Source organism: Monomorium pharaonis, chromosome 8 (genome assembly GCF_013373865.1).
Source record: "Monomorium pharaonis isolate MP-MQ-018 chromosome 8, ASM1337386v2, whole genome shotgun sequence".
NCBI lineage: Eukaryota > Metazoa > Arthropoda > Insecta > Hymenoptera > Formicidae > Monomorium > Monomorium pharaonis.
This window is the reverse complement of record NC_050474.1, coordinates 10,002,054-10,023,465: the sequence shown is the minus strand read 5'-3', so window position 1 is coordinate 10,023,465 and position 21,412 is coordinate 10,002,054. Positions and strand designations below refer to the sequence as shown.

At 36.4% G+C, this 21,412-nt stretch overlaps 2 protein-coding genes across 9 annotated transcripts in view; both read right to left on the bottom strand.

Annotated features, from left to right (window-relative positions):
• Positions 1–394: 394 nt before the first annotated feature.
• Positions 395–5,014, bottom strand: LOC118646980. 4 transcript variants are annotated; one of them, XR_004964319.1, is made up of 5 exons: positions 4,968–5,014; positions 4,602–4,724; positions 1,449–1,821; positions 1,111–1,232; positions 395–896 (listed from the first exon to the last, which is right to left on the bottom strand). XR_004964319.1 is itself a non-coding variant. In XM_036291008.1 (3 exons), the coding sequence occupies exons 1-2, from the start codon at positions 1,819–1,821 to the stop codon at positions 1,138–1,140; spliced, it is 468 nt and encodes a 155-aa protein (XP_036146901.1). In that variant the 5' UTR covers positions 1,822–2,197; the 3' UTR covers positions 395–896; positions 1,111–1,137. The 4 variants fall into 4 exon arrangements, 1 of the variants encoding a protein (XP_036146901.1); XR_004964318.1 differs by lacking the exon at positions 4,968–5,014 and having other exon boundaries at positions 4,602–4,840; XR_004964320.1 differs by lacking the exons at positions 4,602–4,724; positions 4,968–5,014 and adding an exon at positions 2,625–2,900.
• Positions 5,015–12,504: 7,490 nt separating this feature from the next.
• LOC105837590 (transmembrane protein 170A) overlaps positions 12,505–21,412 on the bottom strand; it is a 28,930-nt gene continuing 20,022 nt past the window's right edge. For 2 of the 5 annotated variants that reach the window (XM_036291004.1, XM_036291005.1), the window contains exons 2-5: positions 16,830–16,935; positions 16,639–16,755; positions 12,686–12,792; positions 12,505–12,620 (exon numbers count right to left, since the gene is read on the bottom strand). In XM_036291004.1, coding sequence (XP_036146897.1) covers positions 12,556–12,620; positions 12,686–12,792; positions 16,639–16,755; positions 16,830–16,935 — 395 coding nt within the window. In that variant the 3' untranslated portion in view covers positions 12,505–12,555. The remainder of the gene's footprint in view (positions 12,621–12,685; positions 12,793–16,638; positions 16,756–16,829; positions 16,936–21,412) is intronic. The other 3 variants (XM_012682487.2, XM_036291007.1, XM_012682488.3) reach the window with 2 other exon arrangements.

Genomic DNA, 21,412 nt, shown 5'->3' with positions numbered 1-21,412 from the left:
GGATGTACGTACCTGTGTGTGTGTGTGTGTGTGTGTGTGTGTGTGTGTGTGTGCGCGTGTGTGTGCGCGCGCGCGCGCGCGTGTATTTTTTATCTCTTTCTCTCTCTTTTTTTTTATAAATAATGCTTTCTTTTTTTCCTTATGTTATCTATAGTTCTAATAATTATTCGTTATTACTCGTATACAATATTTATTACGAGTAATTATTTAAATTATTAGAACTATGTATAACATAAGGAAAAAAAGAAGAAAAGCATTACTTACACAAAAAAAAACAGGGAGAAAGAGATAAATACAAATAACACACACTCATATACACACATATATAGATATATACATTCTTATATATATTTACTTACATATATATATATATATATATATATATATATATATACATAAACATATTTATATATATAATCTAGACAATCTAAGACATTACTTTTTCCATAAATTAGTATGTAGAAATATAATATGTATATATGTATACGTACTTTTTTTAGTAGAAAAGAACCTTCAAATCATTGTGGCTGTTTCTCGATTATCTGCTGAAAGAGAAGAAAAAAGAGAGAAAAAGAAAATAATAAGCACAGCCATAAAAAACCTTTTTTTTAAATATAAGCCACAAAAAATTGACAAATTACAAACAGAAGTTGACAAAAGTAAGAGAGAAAATGAAGCTCTACAGAAAATTACAAATCATACAGTATTAGATAACAATAATTTTTTTAAACAATTTATTTTAATGTTTAATAATTAAATGAATTACATTATAATTTAATAATATAAAAATTAACATTATTATTATTAACAAATTCATTTAAATTTTATTATTAACAATAAAATGTTGTTACAGATTCGAAATTTAACACAAAAAATTCTTCTTGATGTCCGCTTATCTAAAATCATACAAAACAAAGTATAATTAATTTTTAACTTCTAATAGATTCAGAAAGAAATAGAAAGGGAGAAAATTGTACCACACACACACAAACACACACACACACACACACACACGCACACACAATCAGTAGTTAAGTGTGGTACAATTTTCATTTATACATATATACATATATGTATGTATTAATATAATAATTTGTTTTTACTTCATACCCTTGTTTCCTTCCTCGTTTACCCCAATTATAATGCGCTGAAGAAAGTTAATTGGTACAAAAATTTCATAAACCTCTCTTGTTGACGTCGCACGCCACTTCTTCTACCCCTACCTCTCCATTCTATATAATTATAATACATTATAAATATATATATGTTATTGTAACAAGAATTAATACTAAATTATATACATATATATAAAATTTACTTGCAATTTATTTAATATTGAATTTTATTACAATTTATTGTAACAAGAGTCAATATTACATACACACATACACACATACGCATATATATGTATATATATTTATATTTATATTTAATTAAAATATTATTACGTGGAACGTTTGGAGACTGGAGATCTTCAATAGGATTAGTTCCAGTACGATCCACTCCAGGACGAATTTCAGAATTTCGAAGGCTAGGGCGATCGTTAATAGAATGCTCACTAGTAGGTCCACGAGCGGAGCCACCTTGAGCAGGATGATCACGAACGGAGCCATCTTCAGCAGATCGATCACGAACGGAGCCATCTTGAGTGGGGCGATTACGAGTGGAGCGATCACGAGCGGGGCGATAACGCGTGGGACGATCATTACTAGCGTGATCGTCGATTGAATGCTTTTCGGTTCTCACAGGAACGGATATAGGACTTGTTGGAAAATTAATTACATCATAAACTTCTAACAATGCGTCTTCATCGATTTCCATCTAAAATTTTAAAAAATAAATAAATCCAAATAGTCAATAAATACAGAAGTTGATTTAAATTTGTATAAGTTCAGTATATTTTCTCGTTGGAATATGACAAAATATCTACGGAGACATCGTGTTTAATAGTTCGGTTGGAATATTTCGTAAACTTAAGTTCTCTATTGTATAATTACGAAAGAAAACACTTTGTTGTTAACCATACTGGTGACATTAACATCTCCAAATATAATTACGATCGTATCGTATAATTTATCACGAAATCATTAGATCAGGCATGAATACTTCTTCGTTTAAAAAATTCTTCGTTATTAATAATATTTGATATTGAACATCTCTAAGCATAATTATCGTAGAAGGCATAATCTATTGTGAAATCGTTACATCAAGAGATACTTTTCTATCGTGTTATGAACGATGAGTGTAACATATTATATGGATATATCGCGCATTTTATAATTTTCTAATTAAATATTTACGAAATGAGAATATATGAAGAATCAATCGTAGATATTAATCGTGATAAACCTTCGTTAATTTAACATTCCATGGAAAAAAAACAATAAGAAACGATGAGAGAATTTGATGCGGCAAATATTATAATACACTTATAAAAGAAAATTATCACTTTAAGAATCAATTGTAAATTTATGTTAATTTTTTATTAATGTTTTCATCAAGGATTTAACAGTACGACACAATTCGATAAGAAACAAAGTTAGAATTGTATGATACTGTAAATAAGATATTTAAGAAAAAGAAAGAATCTTTCGTGAATGTACGAAAAACTTTTATTAATTTACTTATTCACAATTACGATAGAAATTAGGTTATTTGTAGATTCCATAAGTATCTATCGCTTTCGCTCTTTCGACTTTCTTAATCACAGCAGTTTATTACGGTTTTAATTTGTCATATCTTTGCTAACTGTCCTAATTTGTCAAGTAATCGCGAATGTGCATAGCTGCCATTGCCACGAGTATTGGCGCGGTGCAGTGAGACGCGAGGGCGGCGAAGCACAGGCAGCGGCACCGCTTCTCCTTCTTCCCCCCGCCGCCGGCAGCCAATGCTCGACACAGTGGGCCGCGTTACAGCTCGAGCGTCTCGGCTCTTCACACGGCGCGCTCTCATTCGTACAATTTGAAAAATTTATATCTCGATTATTGATAGACCTAACCCAAGACAATATTGGACTTTTATGTTCATCTCGATCCCGTCTTTCCATTACGGGATGGCTTCCGATTACATTACACCCTGTATATACATATATATGCGTATGTGTGTATGTGTGTATGTAATATTGACTCTTGTTACAATAAATTGTAATAAAATTCAATATTAAATAAATTGCAAGTAAATTTTATATATATGTATATAATTTAGTATTAATTCTTGTTACAATAACATATATATATTTATAATGTATTATAATTATATAGAATGGAGAGGTAGGGGTAGAAGAAGTGGCGTGCGACGTCAACAAGAGAGGTTTATGAAATTTTTGTACCAATTAACTTTCTTCAGCGCATTATAATTGGGGTAAACGAGGAAGGAAACAAGGGTATGAAGTAAAAACAAATTATTATATTAATACATACATATATGTATATATGTATAAATGAAAATTGTACCACACTTAACTACTGATTGTGTGTGTGCGTGTGTGTGTGTGTGTGTGTGTGTGTGTGTGTGCGTGTGCGTGTGCGTGTGTGTGTGTGTGTGTGTGTGTGTGTGGTACAATTTTCTCCCTTTCTATTTCTTTCTGAATCTATTAGAAGTTAAAAATTAATTATACTTTGTTTTGTATGATTTTAGATAAGTGGACATCAAGAAGAATTTTTTGTGTTAAATTTCGAATCTGTAACAACATTTTATTGTTAATAATAAAATTTAAATGAATTTGTTAATAATAATAATGTTAATTTTTATATTATTAAATTATAATGTAATTCATTTAATTATTAAACATTAAAATAAATTGTTTAAAAAAATTATTGTTATCTAATACTGTATGATTTGTAATTTTCTGTAGAGCTTCATTCTCTATCTTACTTTTGTCAACTTCTGTTTGTAATTTGTCAATTTTTTGTGGCTTATATTTAAAAAAAAGGTTTTTTATGGCTGTGCTTATTATTTTCTTTTTCTCTCTTTTTTTTTCTCTTTCAGCAGATAATCGAGAAACAGCCACAATGATTTGAAGGTTCTTTTCTACTAAAAAAAGTACGTATACATATATACATGTTATATTTCTACATACTAATTTTTGGAAAAAGTAATATCTTAGATTGTCTAGATTATATATATAAATATGTTTATATATATATATATATATATATATATATATATATATAAGTAAATATATATAAGGATGTATATATCTACATATGTGTGTATATGTGTGTCTGTGTGTGTTATTTGTAAATTTTATTTATCTCTTTCTCCCTGTTTTTCTTTGTGTAAGTAATGCTTTTCTTTTTTTTTCCTTATGTTATATATAGTTCTAATAATTTAAATAATTACTCGTAATAAATATCGTATACGAGTAATAACGAATAATTATTAGAACTATGGATAACATAAAGAAAAAAAGAAAGAAAGCATTATTTATAAAAAAAAAGAGAGAGAGAGATAAAACACACACACACACACACACACATACACGCACGCACGCACGCACATAGGTACGTACATTCTTATATGTACATACATACATACAAATAAAAATAAATACATACATATAAACACATTATTAGCAACGTTATTTTCTATTTTGTTGTTACCTGATATTCTTCCTTATTTCTTCTCTCTCTTTCTCTCTCTCTCTCTCTCTGTCTCTCTCTCTCTCTCTCTTTTTCTCTCGATATTTCTAGGCAAATTCATCTTGAAAATATTCATCGTTTTCACTATCAAATGATAAAAACTATATTTTATAATATTCAGGGAAAAACATACATATATACATATGTATATAAATATTATTACACAATGTTATTCTTCTCTCTCTCTCTCTCTCTCTGTCTCTCTCTCTCTCTCTCTCTCTCTTTCTCTCTCTCTCTCTTTCTCTTCCTTTCTCTCAATTTGACAATAACACTCTTTTTAATATACATTAATTATAATTTATTTATATGTATATATATGTGACTTACTTTATTTTATTCTTCTTACTTTTCTCTCTCAATTTTTCTTAACTATTAAAATTTTTCTTCTTTCTCTCTCTCTCTCTCCTTACCGATTCTTTCTTTCTTTTATCTATTCTTCTTCTATTCTACTTTACCTTCAAATACAGTGTTTCTTTCTTTCTTTTTTAATATATAACTAAAAATAAAACATGGCACAAAGTATATTGACTTATCTCAAAATAATTATTTCCATTAAAAAAATGAAAATTTTATATAATATACTTATCTAATTGTACAACGAATAGTACGTTGTACTATAATCTCCTTCCGCAATGCGTACAGAAATAAATAAAAACTTGCTCGTCATTAACCTCGCACACGTCACATCATTAATCCCGAACTGTCACATTATCGCCGTGAAACTCACCGCGGACTCGTCTGCTAACGTCAAAGTATATACGAACGCGCACTTCTCATCGGATCTACGAGACTTTTCTTATAAGAAATTATTAACCGTACGATTTACAGATATATTACTTAATATTTATTCTTTACTCTCACAAAACGATCATATCACGAATGACAGCAATTAATCAACATATAAATATGCAGTATATATTTTATAAGAAACTGTCACAAGTAAATCTTAGATTAGAAGAGCCCTCTTGTGTTGAATTCGTGTACTCGACAAAGACCGACGACGTATCTTAAATGAAAAATTTACATTTAGGACTTTGCGTCGCTATATCTCTGCTCGTAGAGCACGCAGAAGAAAAATGAAAACATTTTATTTTATAAATCAAACCCAAGCTTTCGATTGAACCTAGTTAGAACTCAATCGGTTAAATCGTTATTGAGATCTGATAATCTCAGGTGCTCGCAAGTCGCGTACTCGCATAAATGTACGGTGGTCTCGCGCTGCGCGTTCACTTGGCGCGAGACACTACCGTGTCTCTTGATTATATATAAAATGACGATTAACATAGGACTTACAATTCGCTTACAAAGGCTGTTTTCTTAAACAGATTCGTCTGTGATGACGTGTCGTTGCACATGTTTATCTGTCAACTGCTGTCAACTTAACCTAAAAAACTAAGTAATGCGATTAATTAATTTGGCTAATTACACAGGCACACAAAAAAAAAGTGGTTAGTCCGGCGGACTAGACTAGTCAATCCTTATGTATTTCGACCCGTTGAATCCGAATCCAAGGTCAGAATTGCAAAGTTAACTCGCATTTTCTAACCTCAAAAAAAAATTTTTTTTTAATGTTGGTCCGGCGAACCAGACTAGTCAATGTATTTTGACCCGCTGAATCCGAATCCAAGATCAGAATTTCCGAATTGGCTCATTTTTTCCTAACCTTAAAAAAAAAATTTTTTTTATGTTGGTCCGGCAGACCAGAATAGTCTATTTTTATGTATTTTGACCCGCTGAATCCAAATTTAAGGTCAGAATTGCTTAATTGGCCGGACCAAAATTAAAAAAAATTTTTTTTTTAGATTAGGAAGAAATGAGCCAATGCAGCAATTTTGACATTGAATTTGAATTCAGCGGGTCAAAATACATAAAAATAGACTATTCTGGTCCGCCAGACCAACATAAAAAAAAATTTTTTTTTGAGGTTAGGAAAATATGAGCCAATTCGAAATTTCTCATCTTGGATTTGGATTCAGCGGGTCAAAATACATAAAGATTGAGTAGTCTGGTTCGCCGGATTAACATTAAAAAAAAATTTTTTTAAGGTTAGAAAATGCGAACTAACTTTGCAATTCTGACCATGGATTCGGATTCAACGGGTCGAAATACATAAGGATTGACTAGTCTAGTCCGCCGGACCAACCACTTTTTTTTTGTGTGCCTGTGTTATAAGTTGAACAATGCAATTGATCAAAATCTTATGGTTACATGAGGAAATTGCATCAAGTATATATAAATAAATGTAATTTATAATAATAATTACCTTAATATTTTTATCACAAATTTACAGTCGATGGTAGAAAATTTGTTCGTATATGGCTGAGAACTTCATGGCGGATTTTCAGATATAAATTTTTTTCATTATAACAAAATTATTATTTCGCAAACTCTGAAATTTTACAGACGTGTTTCCTAAATGATTTCGAATTAATTTACACATAAAAAAGTACATTTTGACATTATGTCTGTTATCTGAACATTCGCGGAACTTTATAGAAAATTTTCAAATACTAACTTTATTTTATTAATTACAACGAAATTATTATTTCTCAAACTCTGAAATTTTACAAACGTGTTTCCCAAATAATTTCGAATCGATTGACGTACGAGAAAAAATTTTTTGACATTATGTCTGCTAGCTTAAAACCCAATTTTTATTGATTAATTTTGACTAAACTATTATTTTCTAAATTATGAAAGCGTTTCCTAAACTTGTCCAAACGATTCCCAACCAATTAACATAATAAAAAGTAAAAAATATTAAAGTCGTCTACTAAATGTACGGAACTTTTTCATTGTACGTTATTGGGATGTGCATTGTTGTGATGTGCGCTATCGGGATGCGGTTTTTACTCTGTGCGCTATTGAGTTAATACATTTTTTATTGTGCTACCAGAACATGCGCTATCGGGAATTTACTAAAACTTTACACGAGAGCTACCGGGGCGCTATCGCACCGTGCGCTAACCACGGGAAAAAGAATTTTCGCGATTCGAAAGAATCCATAAAATAGACCCAAAGGAAACGGAGCCGACAAAATTGCAAACAGTCCTGCCACCAAAGATACGAAAATTCAAGTCTCGCGCCTGAGATTTGCGAGTGCGTAGCAACAACTCATGTAATGCGTCGCACGCAAATCAGGCCGCAGGCCCTAGCTTGCCAAAGGTCAAGCCCTTATTGGTCGCAATCCTGCAGCCTGATTCGCGTGCAACGCGTTACATGCGCTGTCGCTACGCACTCGCAAATCTCAGGCACGAGACTTGAATTTTCGTATTCTTGGTGGCAGGACTGCAATTTCGTCGGCGACGGCTCCGTTTCTTTCGGGTCCATTTTATGGATCCTTTCGAATCGCGAAAATTCTTTTTCCCGTGGTGTACAAACTCACAAATTCAGAAAACTTACTAGTAGGGAATGTACACGTTACAAATTTAAAGCCGTACTGTGTCGACGTAGACTAAAATTTTTCCATAAGGTTATGGAATGGGCCCTACGGCCCCAACCCCGTCCATCGAATCCGGTCTCCTCGTCGCAGAAAGAGAGAGAGGCATACCGTCCTGCCCCCTCTCAGGCCTCCTCCTCGAGGGAAAAGGGCAACCTACACTGGTCACCCCATCCCCCGGACGTGACAGCACCGTCGGCAGGGGGGGGCACACCCTATCATGCCTGCCGCGGTCTCGCCCCTTGTCCTTGTCCGGTCATCGGGGGGAGGGCTGAACCCTATCATGTCCCCGGCGGCCAAGCAACTCCGACATCCTCGGTCGCAAGGGGAGACACCTCCCCCTTCTTCCCACGGTCCGCCTCTTTGCTGGTGTCGACCAGCCACTCTCCAGGGCGCCGGGCCCAGCAACCCACGACTCCCAACCAATGGTCAGCCACCTGACTCCTCTCTGTGCAGACCGGGCACCAAAGTGCCCGTCTGCAGGTCGAAGGCGGCTAAGGAGAAGGTTGCCTTTCTGATTTTTCTCCTCTTTTTGTCGTTCTGCGTTCATTCTGGATGTACCCTCTCTCTCCGCTCTAGTAATGAACAACTTTAAATGCACGTCAGTGATGTTTATTCATTGTTTCAGCGTTCTTCCTTTCTTAAAAGTATCGTAATATTAACTTGATAGCAAGATAAACTGGCGACTACGGGAGTGGAACTATGGCGACAAATTCAATATACATCTCCGGAATCTTTTCAGTTGGCACCAAATGTTGACTCTTCGATTAGCGCCTCGTCTGCGTCGCTTGCGCCCTCCGCGGGGACGTTTCCTACAGAATCTGCATGACCTCTGATGGTCTCACTGCCTCTTGCTATCTCGCCGTCTCCTGTCCCTTCTTCTCTTGTCTCCTCTACTTGACTCGCATTCTTCTTCCGTAGCTTCTTCCTTACCACAGGTCATGTCAAGGAGTGAGGCCCTACTGCGTATTGTGCATAATCGCGAGATCGCTTGCACCGCACTTTCCTTCTATCCAGGATCTTATTTCTTTGTTTGAGTTGGACGTGTTCACGGTTAACGAAACTTGGCTGCGTGAGACGGACGATTCTGACGCGTTTAATATGGACGGATACTGTTTGCTCAGGTGCAATAGATGTACCGGATCTGGAGGTGTTGCTTTATATATAAATAATGCGTATGCCTTCTCTCCAATGAATCTTATCATTCCTCTCACGGGCACTACTATAAACATTATCGGTATTAGTATCCTATTGCAAAAGAAGCGTTATTCTGTTTATTCTGTTTTTATCGACCTCCGCGATCGCCCCTTGCTGATTTTGCGTACCTAGAATCTTGATTATCGGTCGCTGCTTGTAATTCTGATGACATTGTATGTATGGGCGACTCCGATGTTAATATGCGAGTCTCTAATTCAAAAATGCGTGTCGTCCAAAATCTTTTGACATTATTTAATTTAAACCAAATAATTGATTCTTCAACGCGTATCACTCATGATGTTTCATCGCTTTTGGATTTAATTCTGCTTTCATCTAGCATTGATGTTGTTAAGTCGGATGTGAGTGAATCATTTGACATTAGCGATCATTGTGTAATCTATGTCTTTTTGGCTTTTCCAAGGCCCTGTCGTCACGGTAGGATTTTGAGACGTAATCTACTTAGCATACCTGACGAATTGCTATCCGCGGAATTGAATGCCACAGACTAGTCGAGAATCTATGATGCTACGATTGTCAATGAAAAAGTATATTTTTTTACATCGTCTATTATGTCAGTGTTCAAACATCTTGCGCCGGTAACAGCTAAGCACATCAGTAAACCGTTTGCCCCCTGGATTATTTCAGCCGTACGTAAACTTATAAATATAAAAAATCGCTCCCTGTTAAAATACCAGCATATAAAATTGTTATCTGACTGGCATCATTACAAGGCATGCGAAATCTTACAACTTCTATCATTCACATAGAGAAACAATCTTTTCTTAATTCTTTCCTTTCTCCTCGGCGTAAGTCAGTTCTGGCGTAATCTTACTCATGTCGGTGGACGGTGTTCTCCTGCACGTTATATCCCTGTGCATCTTCAAAATCCTAATATCCTAAATGACTATTTCATTGACTCTCTCCCGCCTTCTTCCTGTTCTTTTTCTACTTTATTTTCCTTTCTCGACTCCAAATTTGATTCCTCGCTTTTATTCCATTTTAGTCTTGTGTCCATGTCCGATGTATATCATATATCAAAGATGAAACTAACGTCAGATGGTCCCTACGATCTCTCTGGTCGAATGCCTTCTCTGCATTCCTCAATGTCTTGATCACCTTTTACACATCATAAACTTCTCTTTATCAAATACCTTCCCCTCTTTCTGGAAATACACCACAGTTATTCCTCTACCTAAAAATCGCAATCCTTCCTCACCTTCCTCCATTCGTCCTATTTCTCTTTCACTCTTTCTTTCTAAAATACTGGAACGTATCTGCTTTAATCAACTCAACTCTTTCCTTAATAGTATAAACGCTATCCCAGTTTTCCAGTCAGGATTCCATAAATTCTATAGTACCACCACATCACTTCTACACATGACTAACATTGTTCTACAGTCTCTCGACAATAGCTTGGTGTCATCCCTTATTGAACTTGATTTCTCCAAAACCTTTTGACACCGTAAATCATGAATTACTTCTTGCTAAGCTCAAATACTACGGACTGTCACTCTCAGCCTTGTCCTTCATGCGTTCCTATGTCTCCGGGCGTTCTCAAAGTGTTTTGATTTGTGATCCTCTTCCTAAGTTCTCGCTCCCTCGTATTGTTCCCTCAGATGTTCCTCAGAGGTCCATCTTTGATCCGCTGCTTTTCAATATTTTTGTGGCTGACCTTGAAACCGCCTCTAAGAGATGGTGACAAGGAGAAATCGGCCACACCATCCACCAGTGCAGAGCCAGACGATCGGGGTGCAGCAAGCAGAGCGGCGAGCAGCACAGCTGAGCGGGTGGAGACGCGGAGGCCCGCAATAAGGTTGGAGCGACTACACGAGCGTACTCACAAGCGCTAAACGTTAAGAAGCGCGAGCGACGCGGAAAAACGCGTTATATTTTATTTTATTTTAGATTCGTTGATTTTACGAAGTTTTTATTTTATTTTATTTTGTTTGAGAAAGGGCGCACGGAACGCCAAGAAAGTTTAGTTTATTCGTTTCAGTTAAACAAAGCGTGCGATACGCAACACATTTCATTTTGTCATAACTTACGCGTTGAATTAAGCGCGAATGCGAGAAGCGCAATCTAATATTAATTTTCCATATTTTTGATATACGCATATTTAGAGTTAGTAGTTATTGCATGTTAGTTATAAGTTAAAGTCAAATCATGCCAAAGCTCATTATACGTATCCAAGAATACTATTTAGTAACCTTAGTAGTTATTTTATTGCGTTTGAATATTTCATTTTTGTTAACGTATGCATTATGCATGTGGGTCGCAGTGACGTGACCAGTTTCATTTTATTTGTTTACTTTGGCATTTAGAAGCATTTATTTCATTATAAAATTGTTATTATTAGTAATAAGTTAGTTTTAAGAATAGACGAAAATCCGATGCCACCTAAAGTGCAGCCGATGCACGTAGGCATTGCCTACACATTAACGTTACAAAGACATCGGCACTTTTCAGTGCCACGCACTGTTCTCGTCATCTTCGAGCGGAGGCGAGAGCCCAAATGATTCTATTGGCTGAATCCCGAGTGGAGGGGAGCGCAGCCAAGCACGTCTTCCTGGATTGGCCAGGCGATCCATCCGGCAGAGGCAAGTTGTGGGGCGAGCTCCTGTTGGACGACGGACACGGAGGGAACGCGGAAGCGTTCTGATTGACCGAGGGAAGCGAGCGACACCATACGACTCTACCATTGGCGAAGGGAGTCAGAGAGGGAGCGAGCGCGTATAAAAGCGTGCGACGCGTGCTCCCAACGAGTTTCGTTGAATCTTTCATGCGAGACACATCGTCGAGTGTCAAGGAAGATTTTCGCGATATATGTATACGACTCGGGCGTGGTCTTTGACGCGCGAAATAACCAATTGTTACATCGTTCCGCGGGCGACGTACCGCGTCACCAAGGGCGTAATACGAACACACGACGCGTAGTGAATGCTGTCGAGCAAATGTGCACGAGACGATTAAAAAGCGGAAGCTAGCGGCGTGTTAGATAACCTCGCAAATTAATACGCGAGATAATATTAAATCACCGAATGCGAGTAGGCAACGCTACGCGAGTTACGTTTATTACACCTCGCGAACACTAAGTACACTTACCGGACACGACTATGAATTTAAGCGTCGCGTTCGGGGAAATTGTAATACACGAAAAAAAAGTAGACGAAGAAGTTCCGCACACGAGTGTAAATTTAAGTGACGCGAACGGGGAGTTGTTATAGTGAATTAAGTTTGATAAATAAATTTTATTGTGTTACGAAAAACAAATACACTGTTTCAAAGTTTCTTGCTATCCTGCGACGTTCTTGCATGGAATCCTGTGCTACGAAATCCTAGTGAACCTGAAAATAAAAGAGAAAGGATTAGTGCAAAGCCAGTGAGATTATTACAATAGAACCTTACTTACCTGGTGATATCCTGCGTACGGGAACAATCCTGGTAGACGGCGGTGATCCGACGGCGAGGGCGAGACGATCCTGGTAGACGGCGGTGATCCGACGGTAGCAGCGAGACCTGAAACAAAAACAGAGATTAGAGATTACAGAGTTCCTTGCTTCTGGGAGGTAAAAGAAGCTGGTGACCAGTGCTGAGACACGATCTTCATACAACAAAGGTTTGAGCACGCTTACTATCCTAGAATCTTTACGTTTCCAACGCTCGCGACCGGTTACAACCTATCCTTATTTTCATTGGAATCTAAGATTTACATGTACGCTAATGATGTATTACTTGTCAAGTCCTTTTCCGCATCTGAATCTGCCTCTATTGTCAACTTGTTAAATTGCGATCTTCAGTGTATTGCGGAATGGGCTATATCAAATGATCTATCGCTAAATTCTTCCAAGTCAGCGTCGTTACTTGTTGGATCTCCTTCTACCTTGTCTCGTACTCAATCCTTTAACCTCGTTCTTAATTCCGTTACCTTCAACTCTCCTTCCTCTATTAGAATTCTTGGTGTGCACTTTAAATCTTCATTGTCTTTTAAACATCATGTCTCCATTAAATGTAGGGCCGCATACGCTCGTCTCCGTCAACTATATCCTCTTCGACACATTCTTTCTACTAGTCAAAAACTTCACCTCACACAAATTTTCGTCTTATCATTATTCAATGCGGACGTCGTTTACATACCCAACTTAAGTCAGCACACTCTAAAGCGCATTCAACGTATTCAAAATGCATGTCTACATTTCTTATATGGTATACGTAAATTCGATCATATTACTCCTTATTATGTGCGGTCAGGCTGGCTAAATATTTATCAACGTTTTATCCTTCATTTATATTGTCTCGTTTTCAATGTTCTTCGTTCAAATACTCTTTCTTATCTTCGTAACCTCCTCCATTTAAACTCAAAATTTCATATAGACAACATGCCCGCCACGCGTTTTCATGACCTGCTTTCCACTCCCCTGCATCGTTCTTCAAAATTTCGTACTGCTTTTTCTTTCATATCCGCTAAATACTTTAATTCGCTTCCATCTGATATCTGTTCTGTGTTGTTGCTATCTTGCTTTTATTCTGCTCATAATCTCAGTCATTTTTATAACTGTACGCACTCAATAGTTATTATTATTATTATTATTATTATTATTAAATTCGGTGGTATTAAGGTGAAAAACTTTTGTCTTTCTTTGTTGTAGCGGTGAAGGTCGCGCGTGAGATGTTAGAGTCATGGTTCGACGGTGGAGCCGCGGATTGCAAACAAAGGAGTTTACTTCGTCAGTTTGGAGCCCCGAGGAATTCTCCGCCGTGTCAATTTTTCGTTTTGCGCGTTTGAAGGTAGTGTGGTAGGCCGCGGCATAAAAATTCTTCCCACGAGATGAGTAGCATGCTTCCCAAGTCAAAAAGACCCCCCACGACGTTTTAGCATAAAGTGTGGCGGTAGCGGCCAGACGCGGTAAGCACCCCCCCCCCCTACGTTCCTTTCAAGGAAATAACGATAATTAGTCCAATATCGGTCCGCAATTGGCGATTTGCAGGTAGAAATCGGTCACTGTTGATGTTCGTCAATAGCCAAGACCTCCTCGGTCCTCCCCGAAGAAAGGGAAGTTGCGACGTGACAACTGCGGACTGTTGGCCATCACAAGGGCTGCAACGGCCCTAACGCGGGTCCTGCGTCTTCCCGCTCGGAAGTAGGTGCAAGAGCGTGTTTTCTGTCCTGTATGCTGTCTTTTTGCTTAATTAAAATTGTTGAAGCGTTGTATCGCGAGTGTGGCGGAAGTTGGGACCGGGAAAAGCCGAATTTGTACAGTCTTGACACCTCATCCTGCCGGAAAACGCCTGAGAAGCGACGAGCCGCAGGGAAAAACGAGCTGCCGAAAAATCGCCGAGACTCCCTTAGGAGCGGGAGCGCACAGGTCGTACCGCTCTTCACTTTGCCTTAAAATTTACTGTCAATTGTGAGAATGTGATGTTACTGCTGCATTATATTGCAGGATCCGAGGAGATACTTTCCAATGGCGCAGAGACGGTACGACGTATGAACGAGCCTTACGCTAATCCCAACGAGGAGCCAAAAGGAGCGGAGCCGTCACCGATGAAATTGCAAACAGTCCTGTTGCTAAAGATACGAAAATTCAGGTTTTTCGTTTAAGATCTACAAGCGTGTAGCAACAGTGCACGTAACGCGTCGCACGCGAATCAGGCTGCAGGATCACGGCCAATAAAAGCCCGACCTACTTAGGCAAAGTGTGGCGCATCGCGGCGTGACCCCCGCGGGATCGAAGATCGATCCTCACTTTGGCTGCGGAAGTCTTAGCGATGTGTAGTCCCGAACAATTAAGAACAAACTTGTAAGAGGACGCAGGAGCCGACCCTAATCTCGAGGAGGCGAGCCGAACAAGGAGCAGCATTGGTGAGACGAGCGTAAATTTGTAAAGTCGCCGATTTTCGCGATCGTGCGAATCGTGGATTAACCGCGAGTTTTGTACTAACTTTCTTTCGCCTGATTTTAGAGTCATTAATATCTTGAGTCCCTCGTAATCCCGCGGCCTCGCCCGATCATTCCTACACGCGTGAATGCGATTCGTTCTTTGTTCGAGTTTTCGCTGCGCGCGAATCTACACCGCAGTCGAGTCACTCTTGTCTTTGTGTCGCGGAATTTAGTGTAATTTCGTTCTTAATTTCGTTCGGATAATTGTTCGCGGTCAATTAAAATGAGTAAATCATAAAAGTAGTGTATGGCAGTCCTCTTTCACATCAGACAGGAACAAGAAGCTAATTTTTGCTTGTCTTAACGCTACGGGTGGTCTTTATGTAACCGACCGGCTGCACTTTGCTTCCGAAAGTTAAGCCGTCTATCGATGGCGCCGCGCACTAACTAGCGGGCAAATTCGCATGTGGTGTGTTACTTTTGCCAACTGGACAAGCGAAAAGATATCTTTTAGTCCACTTTTTGCTTTGCCGAAAAGACAACTATAAAAGTTGATGAAATAAAAAGACAACTATGAAAATCGACAAAAAGACATCTTTTTTAAGTTGTCTTTTCGATAATACTATAAAAGATGTCTTATAGTCATCTTTTAGTCTTTCCTAAAAAAACAACTTAAAAAAGACGTCTTTTCGTCGTCTCTTTTAGTATTTTGTGCTGTCTGAAAATATTTTTTACAATATTTTTACAATGCTTATCTAGTATTGTTTGTTATAATAGTTTTATAATATTTCTATAATACGCAAAGTCGCAAGAACCAGAGATTTCCATATTTATATTCTTAATTTTTTTGTATAATATGTATGTACAAGAAATTGATGGTTTTATGACACTGATAAAATCCGCCAGAGAGCATTAATTTTTCATTTTTTAGAAATAAAAATAATTTTGAGAATATTTGTTGGTAATGTTCCATACCCGTTAAGTAAATTGTTAATTATGTTTGTTATGTATATTCGAAGAACTTCTGCTTACAACATGATTGGTTGAACTCTATGGTTATAACAATAATAAATTTGTACCAACAATAATTGTATCACACAAATTTTTACTAAATTATTTAAATAAAACAAAATGGTGGTTCCCATAACCCTCTTTTCTTCTCTATAATTACAAAAAATATTTTACAAAAAAAATTTCCTTCAATATCGTTTTAACACTAAAAAGTAACAAAAAGAGTAACGAATCGTTACTTTTTAAATAACGGTAACGATAACTAATTACTTTTTTGACTCGATGACTAGTAATAATAATTAGTTACTTTTAAAAACTAACTTACTCAGAAAAACACTTGACTACTATTGTCATATGTACATACATAAATAGCACATTTCTTAATAATAACACGTTACAAAGTCGCTAAAATCCGTGTGAATCCGACACACACTGGTACCACAGTCTGCCCGATACCCCAAAACAATGCGTACAAGGGCGGCATTTGGTAGCCGGACGCTCTATATACAAAAGCAACCGCCGCCGAGCTGACAACGCCCGATGTCAACGGTAACAGCACGCCCATTATTATGATAAGCAGCGGAAAGAATCTGCGGATATATACGTAAAATCATGAAGTCATCATTTCAGATAACAAATTCTGCTAGAACTCACTCTTACATACTTGCCGTATTTGTGCTGTCGTAGAGTAGCAAAGCAAATCGCACCGGCAATTGTGTGCACGAATATCGAGGAGAACAGAGCCCAGAGAAATATCTGATACCACATTTCTAAAAATAAGACAAAAATAAAAATTAATTTCTACTTAAAATAAGAAACTTAATATTAATTTTTAATAATTAAAAAACATGATGGTAAATATACCGATCAGGGAAGCCTGCTCCGATGACCTTGGCCTTGACATATGTTGTCAAGGTCACCCTCCTGAGTGACCTTGAAAAGATTTTAGCCGTCGCTCGTGATTCGTTAAAAAGTTATTAACAAAAGAAGTTTAATAAATACAACACATAATTATTCAGTATAAAAGTATATCAGATGAGTTTGCAACTTTCCACGTTTAGCGAGGTCTATCCGCCCTGCTTACAGAGCAAAACGACGTCCATGCTTGTACTTCAAGGGTTTGCGATATTAGATTTGTAATTGTGGCCAAATAGCGAATTTAAAATGGTTGGGTTAAGTTAGGAAAAAATATGGGAAGGGGGTGCCGGGGGAGAGGCGGAAACACCACCCATGCGTTTTCTAAGAATAACCCAACCAATTTTATGTCGCTATTAAGATAATGCGAAAACATTGGAAACGAACAGTGTGGATCTTGTTTGGCGTGGAAAGTTTGGCGCGCAAACCCATTTAGCACTTTTACCGTATTTATAAAATGTATATATTTATATGAACACGTGGCAATAACAGAATCATACTTAGAGACTGTAGGAATTCTTATAGTCAGTATTAAGAGGTATCTCAAGATATAAACATGCGACATTACGAGTTTCTCCATTTAACCAATAATTACGAAGAATTAGTGCGTTATCTTTATGAACATAATTTAATTAGACGAACCATTAAATGTCTGCAATGTAAAAAGACTCTTGAAATAGATTATGGAAATATAACGTTATTTCATTGCACTGGGCATTATTACAAAGTTATTCATAGACGAAAGAGACAAAAGAAGATATGCAATTCAAATTAAGTCTATTTAATGGGACATTCTTTTCCCGTCCACTAACATCTCCTACTTACAACGCGTGAAAGTCGCTTAGAAAACGCGTGGGTGGAGGAGGGGCTCCGCCCCTTCCCCTGCACCCCATCCCCATATTTCTTCCTAACTTAACCCAACCATTTTAAACTCGCTATTTGGTCACAATTACAAATCTAATATCGCAAATCCTTGAAGTACAAGCATGGACGTCGTTTCGCTCTGTAAGCAGGGCGGATAGACTTCGCTAAACGTGGAAAGTTGCAAACTCATCTGATATACTTTTATACTGAATAATTATGTGTTGTATTTATTAAACTTCTTTTGTTAATAACTTTTTAACGAATCACGAGCGACGGCTAAAATCTTTTCAAGGTCACTCAGGAGGGTGACCTTGACAACATATGTCAAGGCCAAGGTCATCGAAGCGGGCTCACCTGATCGGTATATTTACCATTATAAATTCTTATCATGTATCAAAGAAAAAATATAAAATGTTTAAAACGTAAATGCAATATATCTTTAATTTATCCATTAAAAAAATTATTTTTTTAATTAACGCCACTATTGAATAACTCAACTTTTTGAACAACCGACACTCAATTATTTTTTTCTTTGTAATTTGGAATATTAACATTGTAAAATATGGAAGTATTTTTCCTTAAGTCCTTAACTTTTATTTCAGAGTTTTAAAGTTTCAATGTTGGATTTTAAATAAAAATGTGTTTTTCTTTCATTGGTTATAATTAATATTATGTAATATTTTTATTGTACGATCCATTGGACTAATAAGCCACACTAAATCGTCGCATTATTATACATTCCCGCAAAGAAAACGGACCATCAAATTTTAACATAATTTCTTAAAGGGATGCTGAAAACAGTCTGTTTTAAGTAATAACTTTTGTAATGATATTTTGTATGTATTAATTTTATAAAATTTTTTTTCATTTTTTGTATGAAATCCAGTTTACAGATTGTGATACATATATTTTAATTTTAAGAAAAAATTTCCTAAATTTATAAAACAAATACACTCACTCGAAAAAAAAGCGGTACATCTAAAATTTGTCAAAAAATCACTAAACTTCCAATGACGATAACTACGCGAGTAATAAAGATAGAAAGGTTTCTAAAAAAAGAAATTAAAGCTTCAAATGTTTACTTTAAAAATTGATTTAGTAAAATTTTGCGTAATAAATTTTTTCAAAATGACGTATGACAAAGCGAGAGCATGCGAAATTGAAAAATATTGATCCGAGTTTGCGACGATCCATGGCGTGAGGCAAGTATCGCAACTTAATGGGATAAAAAGCATGCGATAGTACAGAGTTTTCCCTTCAAAATACTTTTTTACTCGTCTCGATACGATGATTTTTCGCTGAGATATGCGCATTTGAATAAAAAGCAGTTTTTTACTTTAAATGCGCATATCTCAGCGAAAAATCATCGTATCGAGACGAGTAAAAAAGTATTTTGAAGGGAAAACTCTGTACTATCGCATGCTTTTTATCCCATTAAGTTGCGATACTTGCCTCACGCCATGGATCGTCGCAAACTCGGACCAATATTTTTCAATTTCGCATGCTCTCGCTTTGTTATACGCCATTTAAAAAAAAATTATGCAAAATTTTACTAAATCAATTCTTAAAGTAGACATTTAAAGCTTTAATTTCTTTTTTTAGAAACCTTTTTATCTTTATTACTCGCGTAGTTATCGTCATTGAAAGTTTAGTGATTTTTTGACAAATTTTAGGTGTACCGCTTTTTTTTCGACTGAGTGTATATACAAAATCGCGTTACAAAAATTTTGTAACGAGATTTTGTACCACTTCTCTTACAGATTAAAAAATTATTTTCCAAAATTAAAGTATACATGTTACTATCAAATTATAAACTAAACTTTATACTTAAGACAAAAAGAAATCCACTCTTAAAAAGGAGATGTCACTGATTTTATTGTTGACAGTTTTCCACGATGCTGATTGGTTTTCTCGCAGCGCTTACTTCGTGTTGCGAGAATAACTGTCATTGCAATTAAATTTTGACAACTATCAAGGTGCTGTCCTATGGCAGCCGAAATCTAGAAAACAAAATCTCGGAAAGTAATAGAGAGGGGATCAGCCAATCGGAAATTTCGCGTGTTTCTCCTAGTAGTCAGTTAGGCATGTGCAGAAAACACAACAAAGATTGATTTATGAGGTTAACGAAGTTAACGAGATTAATTTTTCATTTCATTTGACAATATTTTCGAAAATCTTTTTCACCATGAGTAAAAACATCAGTGGTAAATTAATTTGATTATTTTATTTACTGTAATTGTAACATTGGTTGCCTCACGATAAATATTGGACAGACCCAGAATCTCTTCTAAAATATCTTTTCTTCTCTTTTTTCTGTATTTTCTTATACAGCAAAAATAATTTCAATAATCCTTGTCGGCGTATTTCTTTAATTATTAATGATTGTAAAATTTGTTTTCATTTAATAATTTCTTCAGTTAAAATTATCCTTATTTTTTTCCATTTCATAATGTAGCTAAAAAATAAAATACTACTGTAATGAAAAAATGTGAATTTTTCATTTAAACTTTGCGGGTAATGTAAAATCATGAAATTATTTTTTTTTGTGAGTTGGTAGTACTGTCTTTAACATCTATGCAGTTCTATGTCAATATATTCAATTGCTGCAGAGCTACACGTGTTTTTGTAAACATACAAAAGTGAGTTTTTCGATTTTTACCATGTCGGATTTTGTTAAGCAAAGAATTTGCAGTAAATTTTGTTTGCGGAATGAATATTCTGCCGCGAAAACATTGAGGATGTTGCAGAAGGCCTTTGGTGATAAGGTTATGTCGCAAAAAAATGTTTACAAGTGGTACAAAGACTTGAAAGAAAGCCGAAAACGAGTTCAAAACGAACAGTGCCCCGAACGACCGTCAACATCTATCGATAGAAGCTACGTCAAGGAAATCAAAGATTTGGTGCTCAAAAATCGTCGATTGATAATCAGAGATCTTGCTGATGCTACGGGCATTTCATTTGAATCAACCCAATCCATAAAAAAAATGTTTTGTGCCTCAAACGCGTCAAATATCGATTGGTTCCAAAAACACTCAATTTCGTCCAGGACGCTGTTCGTCTTGAACTCGTTTTCGGCTTTCTTTTAAGTCTTTGTACCACTTGTAAACATTTTTTTGCAAAATAACCTTATCACCAAAGGCCTTCTGCAACATCCTCAACGTTTCCGCGGCAAAATATTCATTCCACAAAATTTAATGCAAATTCTTTGCTCAACAAAATCAGATACTGAAAATCGAAAAACTCACTTTTGTATGTTTACAAAAACGGGAGAGGTTCAGTGGCGCACAGTACAATTGGATACGTTGCAATTGCCTATTGCTATTAGACACGAAACATTGCGCACCGTTTAATTGGACACCGTTCGATTGGACACCGTTGGATTAGACACCATTCGATTGGACAGTTCGATTGGACACCGTTCGATTGCACACTGTTCAGTTGCACACCGTTCAATTGCACATCGTTCAG

What these genes read in the sequence shown, in the direction of transcription:
- LOC118646980 (XM_036291008.1), bottom strand. Translation starts at nt 1,821, where the DNA reads ATGGAAATCGATGAAGACGCATTGTTAGAAGTTTATGATGTAATTAAT. An exon ending in CCAGTCTCCAAACGTTCCAC is followed by an intron (nt 1,233 to 1,448) that starts GTAATAATATTT and finishes ATAATTATATAG; the next exon opens with AATGGAGAGGTAGGGGTAGA.